At 47.1% G+C, this 23,015-nt stretch overlaps 1 protein-coding gene across 2 annotated transcripts in view; it reads left to right on the top strand.

The window, feature by feature from the left end:
• PRKCE (protein kinase C epsilon) overlaps positions 1-23,015 on the top strand; it is a 482,371-nt gene that overhangs the window by 394,177 nt on the left and 65,179 nt on the right. For both annotated transcript variants that reach the window (XM_032411054.1, XM_032411055.1), the window contains exon 11: positions 2,951-3,105. In XM_032411054.1, coding sequence (XP_032266945.1) covers positions 2,951-3,105 — 155 coding nt within the window. The remainder of the gene's footprint in view (positions 1-2,950; positions 3,106-23,015) is intronic.

Below are 23,015 nucleotides of genomic sequence, written 5' to 3'. Positions count from 1 at the left end.
ACATGGAGGTTGACGTTCGCGGGTCGCCTGTGCCGAGCGAGGTGCATTAGACACTGTGGGTGTGGATGAGACTGCTCAGCCAGGACAGAGTGAGGAAGGGGGGGCCCTAGAGCCCCTGATGGCTGGGGAGAGAAGCCCGCACAAGCAGGCCCGAGACCACCTGCCCGAGACATGGGGAGGAAACCGGCCTGAGAGCCAAGGGAGCCAAGTGTTTTTTGGAAGAGGAAGTGCTCCGGGGGAAAATACTGCTAAAAGGACAGGAAGGGAAGACTTGGTGATGGTAGCAGCTCTATGCCATCGGTGACAATAGGATGAGGCCACCTTCCTGGAGCACCCATTTCGAACCTGGCACTTTAACATATAATATCATCCCCATAGGACGTCTGTAAGGCAGGTCCTCTATCATCCGCTTTTTACAGATGAGAAAACCGAGCACAGGGAGGAAGCCATTTGCCTGAGCTCACCTAGCCAGTAAGTGACAGAGTTCAGTGGGAGCCCTTCTTAGTCACTGCATGGACCCTGTTCTTAAATGCTGTGTGTCTAGGGTTGGTGGGATCAAAAGCAGCCGGGGAGCACAGGAGGGTGTAGAGAAGCGAGGTTTTCTCCTCTTGAAAGCCTTGGATTCCTTCAAAAAGAGCCGAGGAAAGATGGCGTTGTTGCTGAGGCCCACGTCCGGCTGGGCCGCACGACAGGGCATCCCAGAGGCCGTCTGATGCTGTGGTTCAGCTAGATCGGGGCAGTGCTGGGCGCATGCTGCAGCTGCCCTTTGGCCCCCAGCGCTCTGGGGCCGTGGTTCTCAGTGGGGCGAGAGAGGCCGATGCTCCAATTCACCACCCCGGGGCTTCCGAATCGAAAACTCGGGGGTGAGGGGCAGGATCCGTGTTCTCACAAGTCTTCGTGTGATTCCGATGCACAAGCTTGAGAACCCGTGTTCTTGGGGGATCCTTGCAAACAGAAGAAGGAAAATTTAAATGATTTCTAATCCATGTATCTCTCAGACACCAAACACCTTGGCAGAACCCAGATGGAAGCGTGGTTCTGAACCCGGGCTGCACACTGCAGTCCCATGGGGAGCTTTGCACACGACCGATGCCTGAGGCCCACCCTCAGAAATTCTGGTCTCATGGGGCTGGGGTCAGCCTGAGCATTCGGTTTTTGTAATGAAGATTTGAATGGGGAATGGGTGATTGAGGGAATGGCTGACAAGGCAGCCTATGTACTTTTGAGTCCAGAATCGTACTCTGGGCAGAAAACGGGGCAGGCCTTTAAGGGGAAGGAAGACAAATGGAAGAGAAGGTAGACCGTAGGCCCTTTGTGAGTATCGGTATAGCTTGAATAAATTGGGAGACTGTCGGGCAGAAGGTAGTCTGAATTCGTAACAGTTCTTAACGATGGACTTATTTTCAAAGCAATGCCAATAATAAATACGCTATCACAGCTGCTTCATGAATAAAGAAGGATCATGATCACCTCCTCCTGGCAGCTTCACTTAGACTCTGTCTATATGTTAAGAATGTGCTCACCCCTCTGGCCTCCCCAGCGTTCCTTCCTCCCCGGCTGACCTGCTCAGCCCCCGCCCTCAGCATTCTCACCCTGTCCCCAAATCCTGGGATTTGTTCCTGCCCCCCACCCCCGCCTCCTTGTTGTCTCAGGCCCTAGCTCTGTCCAGAATCCTCCGTGGCCCCCAGTTTAGAGAGCCCACCTTTCTCTTGCTCTTTCATCTTTAAGACGCTCCGCTCCTGTTTTGTTTCCTTCATTCTGCCCATTTCCCCTTCTCCACCCTTGGCTCCTAAGTTCTGCAGGGGACAGTGCTGGCTTGCCATTCTTTGCCTCCCGCCCAGCACAGCACCCCGCACCTTACAGGCTTGGGAAATAGTAGTCAGAAAGCTGCAAAAGTGAATTTCCATCCGTCTCCTTCACACATTGGCACTGAGTGAAGATAAAGAAGGCCCCTCCTCCGATGAGGTATGAGTGTGGTTGGGTCATTCGGAGGCCACCTTGAGGAAGGAAGCCATAGGAAATTCCCAAGATGGGTATCCCAGTAGGAACATCCTCCAGAGTGAAAAGTGTCCCACAGAAGGGGCCCTCGCAGCCTCAGTAGCCTGTGGGACCTTGTAGTAGTTTCTCAGGGCTGCCTTCACACATTACCACCAGGTGGGGGCTTAAAACAATCTGAACCTATTCTCTCATTGTTCTGGAGACCAGAAGCCTGGAACCAGTGTCACTGGGCTGAAATCAAGGTGTCCATAGGGCCCTGCTCTCTCCCCAGGCCCTCAGGGGAGAGTCCATCCTTGCCTCTTCCAGCTTCTGGTAGCCGCCATGTTCTTTGGCTTGTGGCCACAGCACAGTCTCTGCCTCTGTGGCCACATTGCCCTCTTCCTGCTTCTCAAATCTACCCCCTGCCTTTCTCTTATAAGGACACCTATGATTGCTTTGAGGGCCCACCCTGGTGATCCAGAATAACTTGCCATCTCAAGATCCTTATTGTAATCACATGTGCAAAGTTCTTTTTTGCTGTCTCAGGTAACACTCGCACGTAAAGGGATTAGGACATAGATACCTGGTGGGGAGCCATTATCCAACCTCCCGCACATATAAAGGTAGCTGGAGCCTCCAAAGGGACAGTGACTTGTCCAAGGACACACTTCAGGGTTGTCACAGAAATCAAAGACCCAGGTCTTCTTTCTGTCCGTTTTGGGCTTCCTCCACTAAACTAAGCTGATGTTCATAAAAGTAAAACAGAGAAAGAAATTTAAAATAACACGTCATACCCTAATCCGTGTGCTGTCTGGATTATCTGTCTTCCGTCTTCTGTCTGGATTTCGTGCTACCAGGATTCATCCATCTCTGCACCTTCTTCCCCCTTGGATTCGGGCTCAGGAGATGCTCTCTGGCCCGTGTAGAAGCCGCAGTGGAATTACCTAAATGGCATTTTCTGCTCTCCTTTCAGGACCGCCTCTTTTTCGTCATGGAGTATGTAAATGGTGGCGACCTTATGTTCCAGATTCAGCGCTCCCGAAAATTCGACGAGCCTCGTTCCCGGTTCTATGCTGCAGAGGTTACGTCAGCCCTCATGTTCCTCCACCAACATGGAGTCATCTACAGGTAGCTCTTCCCTCCTCCTGCCTTTCGTGAAAGCAAAAAAATAAAGAATTCTCCAGACACTTGAACTGACTTTGGCTCCCGCCCAACTGGTCTCTTAGCAACCCGCTTTAGATGAGTTGTTGTTCTAATTTGCTCGCAGAGGACTTTTTTGGGGGCTGTTTATCACTGTGAATGTTAATATTTGAATAGCCTCAGGAGATCTGACCCACCGTTTGTGCCAGTTTTGATTGAAAGCCCAAGCACAACATTTTAAAGGCTTGGCGCCGAGCGACCTTGGAGTGACCTTCATTTCTCTCCCTCCCCACCCTCTTCCTTCAACATCAGGGCATTCTCTTTACTTTTTCCTTCTGTGCCATGAACTTCCTCCCCTTCCCAACCTCTTGCCACTTCCTGAGTTTGTTTGGCTTTGTTGTCTCCAGCAGATAGAATCAGGAGGAGGAGGAGTTGCTTGGGGGTCTCTGGGTTTATGATTCGAGGAGGAGGAGGGGAAGGGAGCTAGACAATATCCAACAGGAAGTTACTGCAGATCATCCAGTCCCTCACTGCCGCCCTGTCCCCCTTCCAAGAAAACATAGAACACACACACACACACACACGCACACTCACACACTCACACACTGATTTTCCAGTAAGGGAGCGGGGCTATTTACGCAGGCTCTTCTGTGAGGTCAGGAGTTCTGGGAGGAGTAAATATTTATAATTAGCAACAAGGACACTAAAGTTCCTTAAGGTTTTCTCAATGACTGTCAGTTTCTTGACTTGGTTTTTGCCGCCGCCCCCCCCCCCCCCCCCTTTTTTAAATTGGGTAGAAGAATAGCTAGCTGGGTTCAACCCAGAACTTCGTCACTAGAACCTTCCTGACCCTCTCCTGGGAGCAGTGTTCTGACTAAATGCTCGTTGAGGGTTCTGACCAACCCTCACCCCAGACTTCCTTTTTACTGACGACTCTTAATTTCCTCAAGTATGCGTCTCTCTGCTCAAAAAGAGTCAGTACCTACCCCCCGGCCTACAAAATAAAGCTCCAACTTTTCAGCCTGCCGGTCATGGTGCGCCACACCGTGAGTCCCTGTATTGGCTTCCTATTGCTGTGTAACAAAATACCACAGACTTAGGGGCTTCAGGCAGCACCCATTTATTATCCCCCTGTTTCCGTGGTCCTGGAGTTCAGGCACGGTGCACCCTGGCCCTCGGCTTGGGGTCTCTCTGCTGTGATCAGGGTGTCAGGCCGTATGCTTGTCTAAAGTTTGGGGTCTTCCTCTGAGCTCACACACTGGTAGGCAGAACTCAGTTCCTTGTAGCATGTGGCTGGCTTCTTCAAGGCCAGCCAGAGAGAAAGCCTTTCCTGCTTGGAGTCTCTGACTCCAGGGAAGGCTTGGACCCTCTTTTTATAGGATCACTTGATTAGATTAGGCCTACCTGGGACAATCTCCCTTTTGTTTAACTCAAATGATTAGGGACCTTTATTATATCTGCACAATTCCTTTGCCCTGTAATGTCACATAATCGTGATAGTGACATGACATTGCCTTTTCCACCTTCTTTTGGTTAGAGGAAGTCCTGGCTTCCACCATACTCAGGGAGGGACTATGGGATTATAGCAGAGTGGGACTCACTGGGGCTCTGCTTAGGTTGTGTCTGCTACATCCTGGTACCCCTTTCTCTCTGCAGTCCCCGTAGCACCTTGTTTTGAACCCACCAAGGTTCTCAGCTTTTCTCAAACCCACCTGCCAATTCCCAGCTAGCCTGTGCTCATGCCCTCCTCAGGCGGCCTCTGTCCAGCCCAGAGGCCTCACACAGTACTGCCTGCCCACACAAAGCCTGGTCCCACCAGCCAGAGCAAGTTTCTCCGTCAGCCACACTTCCGTTTGCAATTCGGGAATGAATGGGACCTGAGACTTCTGTTGCTGCGCCTACCACTGTCCACCTTGTGTTAGTTAGCGTTAGGCGTCGCTATGGATCCTTCACTAAGTTGCAAATGCCCTTAAGGACCATTTACTTACATATATATTTTTTGTAAACCCCTCCATCATCTTGTTTTACAAGCTCTTCTTGTCTTACACATAGTAAATAGTCAACAAATGACCACTGACTTCAATTAGTTTAAAACCCTAATCTCTGCCCCCGAAGCAGCTCACAAGCCCGTTGGAGGTACAAGAGTTAGGTGTAGGAAGAGCTCAGCCATACTACAAGGCAGTACACTGTTAGGTGCCGATGACAGAAGAAGGACGGCCATCCTCTGAGACATCATCCCCCATTCCATCCCTATTACAGTGGGTGTAACCATCCAGCATACTGGCAGGGATTCAGAGCGTTCCCTTAAGTAGCTTGCCCAAGGCCCTACTCGGTCAGTGGCCGACCTAGGAAGCCTAAGTGATTGATCAGCAAGCTCATGCTGTACACCAGGACATCTGTCACCCCGCCTTCTCAAGTCCAAGTCCAAACTCTTTGGCTTGTCATCCCAGGTACTCCAAAATTCGCTTCTCCCTTACATGTCTACCTCTCCCCTTTCCACTTCCCTCTCCTCACACCTGTGAACACTTTTGTTCTGTTGGCTTCTATGAGCCACACTTTCCCCTCCCCCCCCCCCACATTCCTTCCCACCTCCCTGACCATTCCTTCTCAGTCTCTGTATGGCCTGGCCTAGCTGTAGCTCCCCTCCAACCTCCATTCTCTAAATGCTGCTTTTCCCCAGGGCCTTCATCCCTCCTTCCTCCTACCCTAAAAGTCCAACACGTGCGTGCTTTCAAATGACTCCTGTGAACCAGTGACTCTCTGTCACTACATCCAGCCCCCCAGTTATCCCCAGAACCCAAACAAGCTCTCTCCCCCAGGCCTCTCTCTCAAGACATGAGCTCGGGGCCTTGTGCCTTCTTCCGAGGTGAGTTTGCAGTCTTTGACGGACCTGACTCTTTCACAGCCTCTCGGTTCCCTGCCCTCCTGTCTGCCCTCCCCCTCCACTGCTGCCCGCCATTCTTTGAAAGCAAACGGTTGTCACACGCTCCCTTTTTAGCCTCCTTCAGACTCGCGCGTGCCCCAGGCCTGCCATGCACAGCTGTGTGGTCTGGGCACAGTGCAAGAGCCAAGGGCGCAAGCAGTGAGTGGCGGATGGCATCTAGGCCGGCTCTGCTGGTGTGGCTGGCTTCAGCCCAGGGAAGGGGTGCTTTTTCTACCCAGAGGAGATGGCTTATTGTGTCTCTCACAAAGACACCGTCTGTGCACACGGGGCTCTGGTGGCCCCCAATGATCTTGTGACCCTTATCGCTGTTCCCTCCAACCATATATCCCACCCTCTAGGTGCTCCAAATTATTTGCCATTCTGCCCCCAATGCCATTCTTTTTCATTTCTCGGAGCCTTTGTCCCCCCGTCCTTGGAAATCCCTTTCTCCTAATCTGTGTCTTGATCAATGAGTGGTTCCCAATTCACATCCATGTTCTGACTGCCTCGGAGTCCCTGGTTTAAAAGGTACAGAGATTCCATAACACTGGAGGAGGGGAAATGGATAAGGATATTGGTGAGAGAGAAAACAGCCCTGAGTTTATGATTGCTGAGGCTACGTGATGCCCACGTGGGAGGGGGGTCCACTGTCCTATCTACTGTTGTATGTGTTTGAAGTTTACCATAATTATAATATCTTCTCTTAAAAAAGAATAGCAATTCCAGGGCAACATTCTAGAATTTTTGATTCAGTATGTCTGGAGTGGGGTTCAGGAATCTATGTTTTTTTAAAGTGTTCCTCGGGTGACTTGGGGACCAGAGATGGAGAAAAATTCTCTTCTGCCTCTGGGACTGTGTCAAGCGCCCCCGCTGATGTGAGGCTCTCCCGACCGCCCAGCCTGTCCTGGGGATCATGCCTTCCCTCTATACCAGGCATTTAGCAGGTTCCCTTTGCAAATCTTATGTTTTTACTTAAGATACCTCTTCTGTGATTGAGAACTCCACACAGGAGTGCTTATCTGGTTGGCCTAGAACAATAGCCTGCTTATAGTAGGTGTTCACTAAATGTTTGTTCTTCTAGTCTCTAATGCTCCAGAGCCTTCCAATCCAGTGGGTTGCTCCCTCCTAGGTGTGTACTTCTTAAAAGTCTGTGTTGGAAGCATTCCTAACTCCTTGACCCTAAAAGGCCCCCAATTTCTTCATAGCTCTCATTTTATGGGTTAATGAGGATGCTAGGATCTCTGTTTCCCATGTTGCTTTGTGTTAGGCTGCCGAAAAAGAGGATGAAGGGCAGTGTGTGTACAGGGGGCTGGGGAGGCCGGGAGTGTGTCTCCACCTCTTTGCCTCTGGCTATTCTGAAGCCCGGCCAGAGACCATGCTTTGTGTGATACAGGGGTTTATTTGGGAGATTGGCAAGGCCAGGTTTTGGAGGAGGAAGCTGATTGCTGGAGTGGAGATGGAATTTTCGGGCTTCCTGCTGGAATTTATACACACGCTAATTAGCAGCTAACTGGCCAGTGTTCAAGAATGAAGGAAAGAAGTCATTTCTCTGGCTGGTGGCTCACACTTTAAGGAGATCCCACACTGACAGGCATGGCCCCCTTTCTTCTGGTCCTTGTCTGAGTCAGGTTCCAGCACCAGGCAGCCCAGGGTACCGTCTCTCTGTCCCCTGCCCCGTGTTCCTAGAATCCTCTGTGTGCTGTGGCAGAAGCTGGCCCCGTGTGTCCACTGCGTGTCCAGCCATGGCTTAAATAAAAAGACCTCTTCCCCTCCTTTACCCGCCCTTCCCTCCCCCGCCACCAGACACAGTGAGAGGTAGAGGTTTTGAAGGGTGTAGGCCTCCGTTAAGAGTGGGTTCAGAGAGGGGCACCTGGTGGCTCAGTCGTTAAGCGTCTGCCTTCGGCTCAGGTCATGATCCCAGGGTCCTGGGATCGAGCCCCGCATCGGGCTCCCTGCTCAGCGGGAGGCCTGCTTCTCCCTCTCCCACTCCCCCTGCTTGTGTTCCCTCTCTCGCTGTGTCTCTGTCAAATAAATAAATAAAATCTTTAAAAAAAAAAAAAAAAAAAAAAAAAAAAAAAAAAAAAGAGTGGGTTCAGAGAACTTTCTCTTCCTCTACACCAGGCTCGCTGCCTGTCCATTTTCCCCTGAGACGCTCGGTTGGAGCAGTTGACTCTCCGAGAGCACCCCTCTCTCTGTGCAACATGAGACAGAGAGATGGTGTGAGCCGCCTCAGACAGAGAGGACAGCCCGGGGCCCTTAGGAAGATGAGCAAAGGCTTGGCAGTCAGGAATGTATCTTTGTATTCTTTCAGAGTTCAGAAGTCAGGACCCCTGTGGTGGAGGGTGGTGAAGAACGTGGCCTCGGTCACATGGCCAAGCGTCTTAACACTCCGTGCCTCAGTGTCCTCACCTATAAAATGGGAATGATAGTTGTATGTGCCTATCTCATGAGGTTGTGGAGATTTCGTGATTTAATAGGCCTCAATAATTTTGAATAGTGCCTGCCACACAGTAGGTCCTCAGTAAAGGTTAACTATCTTATTGTATCTTGATTTTTATTAAGATGGATTGAAAGAACATTGGAGATCTTTTATCCAGCCCGAGCTCCAAAAGAGATTCCTGGAATCCTGTCAGAAGAATGAATTCCTTTCTTCCTTATAAAATTTAATTCCTTTTTTTTATTATTATTATAAAAGTGGTAGTCCTAGGAAAAATAAAAATGTAAGCAGCCGAGAAAGGTATAAAATCAGCTTTCCCTTCACCAACCTTAGAGCCACCCAAGGTGAAACAGTGGAAGGGGTTCTAAAGAATCCTCCGAGAACTCTTCTTGAGCAAGTTCCTGGACCTCTTTGAGACTGGCTTGCATTGACCTGGAGCTCAGACAATGCCTGCATTGTCTCCTGCATGCAGGAGCGGAGCGTGGTTGCTCCAAGTCAGACTGAGGAGGCAGAGGTGAAGGATCAGAAAGCCAGTGGGGAATGACAAGGCATTTTACTTCTGGGAAGGCTCATTAATGATTAACATCTCACGTGGAGCACTAAAATTTGGTCTTTATCTAGCACAGGGGAAGTATGACTTCTCCCTTAATTTTTCAGAAATTTCCGTCTTTAGTGAGCTGTCACCACCACTCCCCAATAGCCATCCTGCACTGGGGACCTGTTGTGCGCCTGGTTGCCCTAACTGGGGGCAGTGGGGAGCCATGAGGAGAGAAGTGTCTCTGCTTTGGCCCACTCTAGATCACTCTATACTCAAGAGGTGCTTAGGAAAGGCCTTCCTTGTTGATGCTCATGTTCCTAAGAAGTCAAATAGGAATGAAGAGCGTGGAACAAAGATTTAGGCAATACCTCTGAGGACCTAATAAACCTGAATCTTAAATGCCTTGTCCTCAGCGGGATAGGAGGACAAAGCCAAGAATGGGGGGCTTAGGAGGGGTTTCCCTGAACAGAGCTGGAGACATACTGAGGTCTGTAGCTATGCTCTGCAAGCCAGACCTCCCTGGAAAATGCACATGGAGTTGTGCTATAAACTGTAACCTTGTCTTCCTACTAGTCAAAGAGGGAACGTGTGTACCTAGCTTGGGGAATGATAGCCTGCCTCGATCCCTGGGATCATCTCCTGCCGTTGACACTATTCGGCATTTCCTGACTTGGGGAAGGGCTCTAGTTAAAGCCTGTGCTAACAAATGGAAAGTCTAATATTTAGATTCCTAGCTTCTTTCCCTACATTTTCAATTTATCTAATGCTAATAAAAGCAGAGGAGGAGGAAATAGAATGATTTCTTCCTTCTTCCTTGCTTCCTAATCTTCTGTGACCTGCCCTCAGAAAATCACTCAGGACGCTCTGGTTTCTTCTCCCCCACAGAGCGTTACCCTCCGCTGTCAGCATTCCTCCAGCCATTCTAGAAAATGATATTGTGATATAACACTTCTGAGGATGTAAGGGCTGAGTGTGTAATGGGAGGGTGTTGGGAGTCTCCAACGTTAGATCAAGCCTCCTCAGAGCAATCTAAACCAACTCCCATTTTCTAGATGTGGAACTTGAAACCAAAACTGGGCAGGAACTCACCCAAGTTTACACAGTGAGGTACTATAAAGCTTAGATGTTATTTTAATCAAAGATATACATAGAGATAAAGAGTCAAACCACTCTACAAGGAGCTTAAACAAATAAAAAGCTGTTTTCTGCCCTCCTTCCCATTCCCGCCCAGTTTCCTCTTCTAGGGAGACAACCATTTTCAGTTTTTTCAGCTGATGTTTTTGGTACGGACCTCTGTATTTCGGACTGAATAACATGCTTTTATTGTTACTTTTGTAAAACTTTATTTTAGGCATTATGTAGTGACTTTCCACTGTGGGAGTGAGAGTTTACTTCTCCGCCCCACTCCCTACCTGCTCACTGCCCCATGATATCCACACTCCCATCCCAACCTGCCATCCTCCCTTCCTTCCAGTAGAGTTTACTATAATTGTGGTTAAATGAATATACATTGTATGCATTATTATGACTGTGAAGTACTATTTGGGGGCACCTGGGTGGCTCAGCTGGTTAAGTATCTGCCTTCGGCTCAGGTCATGATCTCAGGGTCCTGGGATGGAGCCTCGCATCGGGCTCCCTGCTCAGTGGAGAGTCTGCTTCTCCCTCTCCCTCTGTGCCCCCCACCCCATGTTCGCAAGCTCTCTCTCTCTCTCTCAAATAAATAAATAAAATCATTAAAAAAAAAAAAAAAGAAATACTATTTGGAACTAAGCCATGTGGTAAGCTATAATTACTTTTCCTATACCTTTTCTTTGTTTTCCCTGGAGATAATAATTATCTCTTTGTTTTCTAGTGGTTATTAGTTCAACAAGAGCTCTACAAATTGTCCACATCACCCTGCAGGATGTTTCAGTGCGATGGGTGCTCTGTCAACTTCATGCTCATGGGTAGCTCTCTCCTGGAGCCCTCCAAACCACTCTGGTCTGAGCAGTGCTCCTGTAGCTGCTGTCTGGCCATCATCCTGGGCTGTCCCCAGACTGCTGTACTCATGCTTCCTTTGGCCTCTCTTCTGTGAAAGCGCCTGTCTCTTGTATCCCACATCTTTCTCAGTATACTCCCTTGATGTGAAGCAGCCCCAGCAGTGTTTTGGGAAGGATGGGCAATAAATCTTTGAGATCTTCCTTTTATATGTAAAATCATCTTTATCTCACTGTCAAACTTGATAAAGACTTTGGCTGGGTATAGAATTCTAGATTGAAATCCATTCTCACTCAAAATTTGAAGGTATTGTTCCATTGCCTCCTAAATTCCAGTGTTGCTGTTAAGAAGTCTGAAGCTATTTCAATTCTTGATCCCGTTGTATGGATCTATTTCTTTTTCCTGGAAGCTTGTTCATTACTTATTAATGATGTGCTATAGGCCATTCTTCATCCATTGCACTGGGCTCCAGATAGACTTTTTCAATTTAATAAAATGTGTCCTTTAGTTCTGGAAAATATTTCTTTCTTTAATGATCCTTTCTGTTTTCTCTTTCTAGAACTGTCATTTGGGTATTGGATTAGTCAACGTGGCCTTCATTGTAGACTAATATGGCTAGCCACATAGTTGGGGAATCCTGACTGTCAGTACTTTTAGAACTTTCCTTCTAGAGTGTTCAGATTACCCTGGGAAGACTCTTCCAGCACCCTGCCCAAAGGGAAAGGACTTAGCAGCCAGTACTGTCGGAGTTACGTCAGGAGGCAGACCTGGAGGGCCCCGCTCCCAGGATACATTGTCCAGTGAACTCCTCCATTTCCAGCTCTGTACCCTGGTGCCTACCCTCTGTCCCCCATCCCACCCTGTGTCCAGAGACCCACTGTTTTTCTTCTCTAGAGAATAAACCTCTGAGGGCAGGGAAGGGGCTGTGCAGAGTAAAGAAGAGAATCTGAGTTTATAATTGCTTTTCAACCAACTATTTTTCTCTCTTCCCATCTTCATCTCCAGAAGTAACTGTCACTGCAAATTCCTGAGCTCTGGGTGGGACAGAGGATGGGAGATTCTTCAGCGTAAATGTAACCATTCTTGACTTTCCCTGTTGTGGGTTCTCGATTCAGCTCTTTCTCAAGTCTATTTTTTTAAAGATTTTGTTTATTCATTTATTTAGAGAGAGTGTGCATAGCAGAGGGAGGGGCAAAGGGAGAGGGAGAGGATTTCAAGCAGATTTCCCACTGAATCTGGAGCCCGATGTGGGGCTTGATCTCACGACCCTGAGATCATGACCTGAGCCAAAATCAAGAGTCAGACACTCAACCAACTGAGCCACCCAGGCGCCCCTCTTTCTCGGGGCTATTAAGTTATTTACCACTCATCCGTTTGTTTTCCAGCTCCCAAAATTGCTGTTGTTTCTTCTCTCCTTCTCCCCATCTTTAGTATTTAGGTCTTTGTGTGCAATCTTGGGAAGAAGAGAAAAACAGTTGTGGCTATTCAAGCTACTCTCTTTATCCAAAAGTCAGTAATAATAATAACAAAAACCACAGCCACAGCACACCACAGCAGCAGTGACAACAACAACCATAGATAGCAAGACCCTTATTTAGCCTTTGTTATAAACCCAACGCTATCCTGCACACTTCACACCTATTAACTCGCTTCTTCATCACAGCGCTCTCTGTAGGAGATTCTGCCACTATCCATGGGATTTATGATCTCCCCGAAGAAGGAGATCCTGCCAGATCCCACCCGCTGTGGCCACTGTCAGGTCTCCCTGTCCCATTGCTGCGAGATGTGATTTCGCGTGGGAGGCAAAGCTGTATATTTGAGACAGCGCTGAGTTTGGGCTCGGAGAACTGCAGCCGAGGCCTGGCTCTACCGCATCTTTGTTATGTCTTCCTGGGCAGAATACTGAAACTGCCTGGAAGGTAGTGTCCTCATTCCCCCATGGAATTACCCGGGACTGTTCTGAGAATCACATGAGAAAGCATTTGCAGAAGTACTAAGTACAATCCTCGGCTCCTGGGAGGCTCCATACATATTGGGTAGATGAATGGGGAGTGTAAAGTTATGGAGTCAGAGGATGTTATGTGCTGAATTGTGGCCCCTCCAAATTCGTATGTTGAAGTCCTATTCCCCAATAGCTTAGAATGTGGCTGTGTCTAGAGATAGGGCCTTCAAAGAGGTAAAAAGTGAAATGGGATCATATGGGTGGGCCCTAATCTGATAGGACTGGTGTCCTTCTAAGAAAAATTGACTAGGACACAGAAATGCATAGAGGGGGCCATGTAGAGACACCAGGAGAAAGACCCATTTACCAGCTGAAGAGAGAGGCCCCAGAAGAAACCAATCCTGCTAGTACCTTAATCTGGGACTTCCAGCCTGGGAGAAATAAATTTCCCCTAAGTCATTCAGTCTGTGGTACTTTGTTATGGCAGCCCTAGCAAACTGATACTGAAGCCCCAGGTTCATGTCCCAGCATTGCTGCTTACTAACTGTGTCGCCTTGGGCGATGTCCTAATCACCCTCAGCCCCAGTGTCTTCATCTATAAAATGGAGCTGATAATAATAAATAGGATGGCCAACTGCAGTGTTGGCAGAAACTGAAAGATTTAAATCAGCTAATGGTCACAGAAAGGCCTCTGGAAGTTGTTTGGGGCCCAGCAAGGTTTGCAGAGGTCCAGGCACACAGCAGCGATGCTAGTGCCATAATGTCCTTGTCTGAGGGGTGCAGCGTGGTGGGCATGTGATGTCGTGTCCCCCATGCACGTTAAAGGGCCCACCTAGGGCAGAGCCAAATCTCAGGGCCAGGCACCGCGTTCTAGAGAAGGCAGCCTCTTCTTGGCAATATTCCAATACTGTGAGCACTCGGGGACCCTGGGACAGGACAAGCAAGTACTGATAAATGCACATGACAGTGACCAGTGGGCTGAACAGATGTGCTTGCACTGGAAAGCTGCAAGTCTGACTCTGGTGTCCCAGACTTCTTGTTGGGCCCCGTTTGCATCCATCTGCATGAGCTCACCATGACACCCCCACCCCCGATCCCTTACGGGACCTGCTTCAGCAAACGCACGTACTTGAAAAATGTACATTTTGGTAACGAGAGTCATCCTGTCCCTGTACCATGTTGTGTCATTGAAGGGCTTGTCCTCCTGATAAAGGAATGCTAAATATCATCAGGAGTTTTTGAGGAGTAGTTACTTTTCTATGGGGCCATGTTTACTTAAACGCGAGATCATCTTTACCCCAGACTGTTTCTGTGCTGTGTTACCTGGCCAGTAACAGCATGGGGTGAAGTCACCGGTACATGATAAAGGGGGAAGGACAAGAAGAGGCAGGGCCTGCGCTTGCTTGGGCTGAAAAGCCAAATTTACATTCCTCTGAGGAAGCCACATTATTACTGACCTGATCAGAGTAGAATTCTGTCTCTCATTGACATCAGAGGCTCAGAGCAAACAGGAAGTTTGGAACCGGAGGGAAATTCCTGATTAAGCCTGTTGGAGGCTTTCAACACATAGTATGTGTTCAAAAAAAAAAAGATTGAGGACCTTGTCATCTATTTTTGTATTTCTCATGACACCTCCCATAGAACTGAGAACCCAGTATGGTGGTAAAGGACTTCTGGGCTCAAGCTCTGTCTTCACTGCTCATTAGGTATATGATCTTGGGCAAGGAACTTACTTCTCTAAACCTCAGTCTCTTCATCTGTGAAGTGGAGGTGTTCGCTTCCTCAGAGGGATATTGCAAGAAGCAAATACACATTGATACCTGGAAAGTAATTATGACTGTGTCTGGTACAAAGTAAGTACTCCCCAAGTGTTAGCTGCTGCCATTATTGTCCTACTATTCTGTTTCACAAGTGGCTGAGTGAACAGTTGATAAGATTCACTTTGTCCATCTTGAAAATCTCACCGTGAGTGGATCCTGCTGGCTGGCAAATGGCTGAAAATGCCTTGTCAGTTAGAGCTTCCAAACAAAGACGAGTCTGAGAAGGTGGGACTGGCCTTAGGAGGAGGGAATCAATACCTGTTATTTTTATGACTATTATTATTATTTTATATTATTATTCTATGACTATTGTTTTATGGCTATAAAACGTGCTCTATAAAGTAGAAATCTTGGAGCACGCATTACTGCAATGTGGTCAACAGTTGAACCTGAATCCTTCCTAGGTGTAATCAGAGGATTTTGTTTTTTCAGTGACTTTGACTAATGATTGAACTACTAAAAATGGGAATTGTTTTAGCAAACAATGGGTGGCTTTGCCCCGTGGTAAGCAGAGTGTATGCGAACATCTGAGCTAGTCCTGTGGTCTCTGCGGGCCCTGGCTGAGTCCAGAATGGCTCAGGCTGGGGGGGGGGGGGGGGGGGGGGGGGGCGGCGGGCAAGGTGCTTCAGCACGTGGAGGCCACAAGGGTCACACTTAATTGTCTTTGCTGCCTTCTTTGGTCATGTGGTAACAGGCTGACCATTCCTGCAGATTAATTATCATAAAACAAGGAGTTGACGCACTCTCTGGCTCAGAAGTCTGCAATCACTCTCTGTTATCAGGATAATGTCTAGACTACTTCTACCTCTTACCCAAAGCCATCCCCAAGCTGACCCTCTTAACTAGCTTCATCTCTGGGATTTGCGCACATTCCCTTTCTACCCCCCACTCCCACCCTGCCAGCTTCTCAAGTGTTCCCCCCGCCAAGCTCCTCCTCGAATATTCTCTTGAGCCCGACAGGTGTCCTCATCGACACAGCCACACACACTGTACCTGTGTTGCCTAGATCCTGAACATCAACAGTCCAACAGGACTCCTCCCTTTGCCTTCTCCTGGAATCCCATACCTTCTTTTTCCTTTTTGTTTTTTTCTAACTCACATCCTTTGAGATTCAGCTTCAGCTCATTTACCCTGGCCCTTTCCAGCTTAGTTAGTCCCCTCTTCCTCCTGTTAACATTGCATCTGTTACATTATATAATAGCAGTTCTCACATTGTATTGTAACTGTTTCTTGGTTGAAAGATCCTATAGAGAGAGCTTCCCCCAGTTACACTAAACTTATGGTTTTGCCCCATGGCCCTTGATTTCTTGGCCAACCCATTCAAATATATCGAGGGAACACCTCCAGGAAGGTAGGGGGAATTTTCTAAACATATTTGGCCACAGGATGAATTTTCTAATGGACTTCTTGCTGGACCACCATTTCCCTGGGCCCTTTGTCTCTGTGTGCTGTGCCCCTTCCATGAGTCTTTTTATTCTTCAGTGTCTGGTTGATGACGCGCTGCAGTGCAAGGAACATGGGGCTGGGAATCAGGGCCCAGAACTCTAATAGGCGCTGCCTTGGCCAAGTGACCTAGGCAAATTCTCCTTTCTGGACCTCAGTTCCTTACAGGTAGGCAGGATTGGTTGGTCTAGCCCTGTGACCCTAAGATGTTGGTCTGGGAATGCCTTCAACAGAGTCTGAAAATGAAACTCTGAAAAGCGTCTCCAAATGATCTTAGTGAGGCTCTGGAGGTAACTGAATCCAAGTACCTGGTGCCCTTTGGAAGGGTTCAGAGGTGTGGCCCACGATTCCCATGATCCCTTGGAACATGAGACATCATCAGTAGGTGGTCCCATTTGCTGTTCTTTGAGTATCAAATCACCATATGTGGGTTCCCCTTCCTAATGTCTCCACAGTCCTTCCTCTTAATCAAAATGAATAGTTTTTCAAGGCTCTGATGTAGCCAAGTTAAATGTTTATCCCGGTAGTGAGCAGAGTTCCCTTCAGGGGCTGAGACCCACCATATGGGCAGGAAGTGGCTGAAGAACGGGGCTGCTTGCTTAGAAAGTTGTGGTCCCATTGGGACTGAGAATCTCATGCCCATGGGTCAAAAACCCTCTCAGAAGTGGGGCATCTGTCCGATGAAATTTGCTCCCATGTTAGAAATCTGCTAACGTAAAAGCATTCATCCAAAGGGGATTTCTATTTGGATTTGTATCTTTTCTTAAGAAGCAACCAAAAAAAAAAGCCTCTGTTGTTGAGAGATCACTGTGCTTAAGCAGATGCTCATTTACTCAGTCAATGTTGTCAAGTCCCCTTGGTATGTCAGGTGTAGGACTTCATGAAAAGGAAAAGACACACATTCTCTGCCCTCTTGGCACTCAAGTTTGGGTGGGGATGCCAGATAATAAAACAAGCAATAACAATAAAAAACTGATAAGAATGATGATAGGGAAAGGCTAGGGTACTAGGGAGCCACATAGCAGAGATACCTCAGCTACTTGGAGAAAGTCAAAGAAGGCTTTCTGGGGGAAGTGACCTCTCCCATAGAGGCCCAATGGGATAAGTAGGAGTTGGCCAGAATGAGAGGATGTGGGAGAGTGAGCCAAGAAGTGGGGACAGGATGTGCAAAGGCTTAGGGTCGGGGAACGCCAAATGGGCCCATGGGTCTAAAGAATTTCTACATGCCCATATCTCAGACCACAAAGGGAGGCCTGGTGAGCCATGAGGCTTGAGGGAAGGCCAGGGTCACCATCCTGAGGGGCCACAGATGAACTGTGAGAAGTAATGTCACTGCACATGGACATGATCTTACATTGTATGATAAGTGAGGGCTATGGAAGAGAGGCCTATACTATTTGATAGAATTTCACAGGTGGAAGCAAACTTGGAGGTCAACTCCTCCAGTTCCATCCTTTATAGATGAATAAACTGAAACAGAGGTTGTGTGACTTGTCCAAGGGCATTGTGTCTCTTGGTGACACAGGCAAAATCATGAGTTGGGGTGTATTTTGATGATATGTGTTGATAAACTGGCTCTAAGCAGACAGAAATACCTAATTTGTAGCTGATTGCTGTGGTGTAAATATTCCCCGTGTGGTCTATTTCAAACTACCCATGTTTAACCGTCAGCTCACAAAATTCTTGGAAATTGAACAGTCTGGTTTGTGAGCCAGGACGAGCCAGCAACAGCATACCAAAGGGAAAGCTGACTCTGTGTGCCTCTTCCCAGCTCTGTGATCAGTGGCATTTTGCTAGTGGCTTGAAATCAGTGGTGGAATTCAGCAAATGCTACAGATCAAGGTTTGTTCCCCTGGAGAGCTATTGTTAAACATTGACCAGCACACTGCTATGGAAGGAATCTGTAGTTGGAGTTGGGGAGTGCCATTCAGTTCACCCACATCCTTACTGATTATCTGCCTGCTGGATCTATCACTGAAAGGGGCCATTTGTCCATTTCTCCCTTCAGTTACAATTATCTTTTTTGCTGACAATTTTTCTGAGATATAATTCACACAGTGTACAATTCACCCACTGCAAGTATACAAATCAATGGTTTTTGTTTGTTTGTTTGTTTGTTTTTGTATCTTCACACATAGTCACAGTTGGCTTTAGCCCATTTCCATCACCCCAAAGAGAAGCTTCGTTCCTTTTAACCATCATTCCCCAGCCTCCCACCCCTCACCGCCAGCCCTGGGCAACCACTTGATCTATCTTCTTCCTCTTTAGATATTTCATATAAATGGAACCATCCAAGGCGTGGTTTTTGGTGACTGGCTTTCTGGATGTTTGCAAGGTCCATCCGTGTTGTAGCGTGCATCAGTTTCTCTTTCCTTTTTGTGGCTGCGCCGTGTCTCATTGTAGGGCTATAGCACATTTTTTATATTCATTCATCAGTTCATGGACCCTTGGGTTATCCACCTGCTGCTATAAATATCACTGTACAAGTCTTTGAGTGGACATATGTCTTCATTTAGCTCCGCTGTGTACCTACGAGTAAAATTGCCAGGCCGAATGGCAGCCATGTTTAACTTTCTGAAGAACTTCCAGACTGTTTCCCAAAGTGACTGTGCGGTCTTTCGTTCCCACCAACAGTGTATGGAGGTTCTAACTTCCCCACATCCTGGCCAACGCTTGTTATCGGCTGGCTTTTTGATTATACATCCAAGCGGATATGACGTATATCCCCTTGTGGGTTTGAGTTCTCTCAGTTTTTGCCTCTACTCTGAAACTCTGTTGTTAAGTCCATACCTGTGGGGATTTTAGGTCATTTGGAAGAATTGACCCCTTTATCATTATGTAATATGCCTCTTTATTCCCGATAATTTTCCGTATTGTGAAGTTCTGCATTGTCTGAAATTAATATAGGTAATCCAGCTCTCTTTTAGCTAGTGTGAGGACTAGGTATTTCTTTCTCCATCCCTTTTAACCTATCTGAATCTTTATATTTAAAGTGGGTTTCATGTAGACAACATGTGTAATTGGGTCTTATTTGTTGTTTTTTTAATCTCTGATGATCTCTGTCCTTTAACATTCCGATCATTTTTCTTTGGTATATTCAGATTATTGATACAATTGAATTGATATCTACCATTTTTGTAACTAATCATTACATTTGTTCTTTGTTCCCCTCCCTTTTTCTGTTGTCTTTTGACTGAAAAGAACAATTGTCAATTTTAATTGTAAGATACATCATCAAAATTGTTAAAATGCAGGGGGAAAATGTATGTTCTAGAATCTATGAAACATGGTCATAATACTCCCCTTACAAGGAGGCTGTAGAGCTTACATAGGACCATTTATCAAAGTACTTAGCACAGTATTTGGTTTGGCAGTGAGCACTAGATATTAACCATTACCATAATTCCTGTGTTAGCACCATCCAATTACTTTGTGGACCGCAGCTGAGTTGGACACCCCAGTGCCATTACTGCACCACAGTTGAAAATAATTACCCTAAATACATAGGAATATAGATCTGGACTAAGTTTTTTTGTTTTGCTTTTTGTTTTGAAGTCACTTACTGGGAATATGTTCTCTTGACCTGCTCTATAGTCCACAGTTAAACACAGAACTCTGAGGTCAGACAGCCCTGCCTTTGAATCCCACCAGACTTGTCACTTCAAATGTATGACCTTGGGGAATTTCTAAGCCACTCTAAGCCTTAGTTTCCTTATTTGTCAAATGCTTATATTAATGCTGTCCTCATAGAATGTGGTAGGACCTAGCAGATGCCCATATCATAGATATTATTATCAGTTGTCATATCTCTTCTTCTAAACCAAATGTTCCGTGTGCCTCAGTCTCCCTTTTTGAGCTGGAACCTCTAGGCAGGACCTGAGGAAGGCAGAGGGTGCACAGAAGGATTTAAGCATTAGCAGGAGAAATGCCCTGAACCATAGGGACAGGTATCTCCAGCTAGACGTGGCAGTGGGGAGAGGAAGTGGGGCTGCTTCTGGCATGCCTCGTGTAGGGGATTCCCTCTCAACCTTGGACGGGGTAGCTCTGGGGCAAGAAAAGATTCCTGGCTGATTCAGGCAATAGGGGTGACAGGCCAGTAACTACCCTTCTCACATCTACCATAAAGTAGTGAATCTTGTTGGAAGACCAGCTATGTATTCATCTCAGTCCTAGCTATTGTGGGGATAGGTGATTGTGCTTCATCTCTGCAGTTTTCTCCTCAAGAATATTCTGGATACTTCTGGTTATTCTTTTTTTTTTTTTTTTTTTTTACTTATATGCTTTTCTTATATATATATATTCCCCCCCCCTCCGAATCTGCGGTTTTGGTTTAATGGGAATGAATCACTGCCTCTCTCTTCATTCGCAGACACATTTTTAATGTCTGAACAACTAGCAGGCTGGCCTTTGGACCCAGATGAGCAGAGAGACATACATTCACAGAAAAACTCTATAATGCTTGGCTCTGTTTCTGCTTGGCCCAGCAGTGATGGTCATGTCAAACAGCATAGAACTGAACCTATGCAGACCTAGGCCTATCCAAGAGGAAATTTCTATGTTGGACCTAGTTTTCTGTGGTCAGGGGGCTTTGTTCATGATTTTCCTGAGCTAAGGCACAAAATTCTAGAAGCTGGGCATTACCTGGCCAACATAGCTGGAAACAATATTGCCCTTCCAGAGCCCAAGGCTTCTAGAAGAATCTAAAACTCTTTCCCTCAAGAGAGCCTCTTTACTGTGTTTTAGGATTCAGTGAGAATTTTGTGATATACTGACATGAATTTTAAAAATATGGTGAAGTAAAGCAATTATCTGGATTATGTAAGCCAAGGAAAGGCAGGATTTGAAGAAAAAGGATTTGAGGCATTAATAATGTGTATTTAGGGATCCCTTTTCTCAAGATTGTGTGTTCTAGAAGATCCCAGGAAATCCTGTCCCATTGACCTGGGCTGCTGAGTAGATGCAGGGACAATTTCATGAAGCCTTCCAGCCTGTCCTGAGTGGCCCTCCACGTGGAACACACTCTGGAGAGTTTCTCCATCTTGTGTCCCTCCTTGACCACAGTGGAGTGCGAGCCTCAGTCCTACGCACCGGAAGGTTATACTTGGATAAAGTGGCAGGGAAGTATTATTTCACAAGTTATCAACTATCCAAAGCAGAACAAAGGTTCCAAGCTCAGCTGGTCACTTTAGACTCTCGCAACCTGACCTTGCAAGCTCCCACAGAGAGGGCCCGTTCCCGGACACTGCTCCCCATCCTGTGTTCCTGAGAGGTAGCGGAGGTGATTGTTATCAGCGAGAACCTGAAAACCTAGGTTATTGTTAGCACAAAGAAATGCATATCCCATAAAACCCAAATCCCCAGCACACAATGTCCACCCAGTCCGTCTTGTCCAGAGTTAAGCCACTGAGCACATGACTGGAAGAATACACTAAGAGGTGTAAAGAACCCAGAAGCCCCGATTCCCTGAAGATTCCACAGTGTTCTCCAGTGGGCACCCTTTATAGTCTAAGGACACATTTGTGTGCATACAGTACAGTATCTGGCCATTGATGAGGGAACGTATCCTTGCATGCATGAAGCCAGAGTTTGGAGCTATCTCTGTGTGTGTCTGTACTTGCTTCAAAGCTACCAAGTTCTGTGTGTGTGTGTGTGTGTGTGTGTGTGTGTGTGTGTGTGTGTCTGAATTATAAATCAGTGTTTTCAATGGAAATAAGATACAGAGCTATAATCAGAACCTACTTGGAATCAAACACAGGCTCCTTTCTCTCTCTCTGTAATTAGCACCCCGTCACAGAGGGTATCCTGGGGAGCACAGCTCAGAGAGGGTTCTCCCATCATTTGCCTTCTTTTCTGTTACCTTTGTATATGACTCTTTGGTTTTCTTTAACAATGTGAGACAAAATTCCTTACCGTCAGGAACCAAAGGCCTAAAGTTACAGGAGGAAAGATCTTGCTTCATAATGCTACAGGAGCAGGAGGATTGGGGTGAGATTTCCCCAAAAGGTGAATGAGCATTTGCCTGTGGCCGTGGGATTTCAGAGTGTGGGTAGGGATTTAGTGCTTGCTCAGTCTCGACATGCTTCATTTTTGTTCTTCCCAACTGAATTGTGAGCCCTTGGTCAGAGGCCATGTCCTCTCCTCGTCCCTGGCCCTCTGAGGGGCCCGGCCTACAGCTGCGTAGGAGGTAAGCCACTGTCAGGGAGGATACCCCTGTTGACACGGGCACACACACCTACAGATGGAGAGCGTCAAGTGAGAGATACCCTTTAGAACTTCTCATAAAACAGTGTGCACACCTGGGCATGAACTGCTTTGCAACTACAATCCGTAAGAGAAGCTTCAGGATTCTAACTTAAACCATCTCCATGCTGGGTAACAAGCAGTGGGGTAACTGTGACCTAGGTGTTTCGAATAAAATAAGAGGAGGAGGAAAAATACAAAAGGAGATTGGAGAGCTTCTGGGGTAACCCAGTACAGTAACCCCATACGGTGGACAGCTTGGAACGATCGTGAGCTCAGAAGTCTGGGTTGTCCTGAGGATGAGTTCCTCCCCACTTCCCACCTTAACCAAAAGCCATGTCACTGATGGGATTTGGTCTGTGCTAGTAACAGTGCTAACCCCAGAGCCTCCATGTGCTCACCAGCCCGGGTTACGTTTGTCTGTCCCCACTCTCCTCTGTGGCTGGCCAGAGACAGTAGTTTAATATAATCACAAATAATGCTTTTTCTGTTAAAAAAACAAAACAAAACAAAACAAAAATGAAAACTCCTTGAAAGGCTGGCTAGAGAAACATGAGGATTAAAAACTTCCTATACTG

This window comes from Phoca vitulina, unplaced genomic scaffold, assembly GCF_004348235.1.
Source record: "Phoca vitulina isolate PV1807 unplaced genomic scaffold, GSC_HSeal_1.0 scaffold12, whole genome shotgun sequence".
Classification (NCBI taxonomy): Eukaryota; Metazoa; Chordata; class Mammalia; order Carnivora; family Phocidae; genus Phoca; species Phoca vitulina.
The sequence above is the reverse complement of the archived record's forward strand: the minus strand, read 5'-3'. Positions and strand labels throughout refer to the sequence as shown.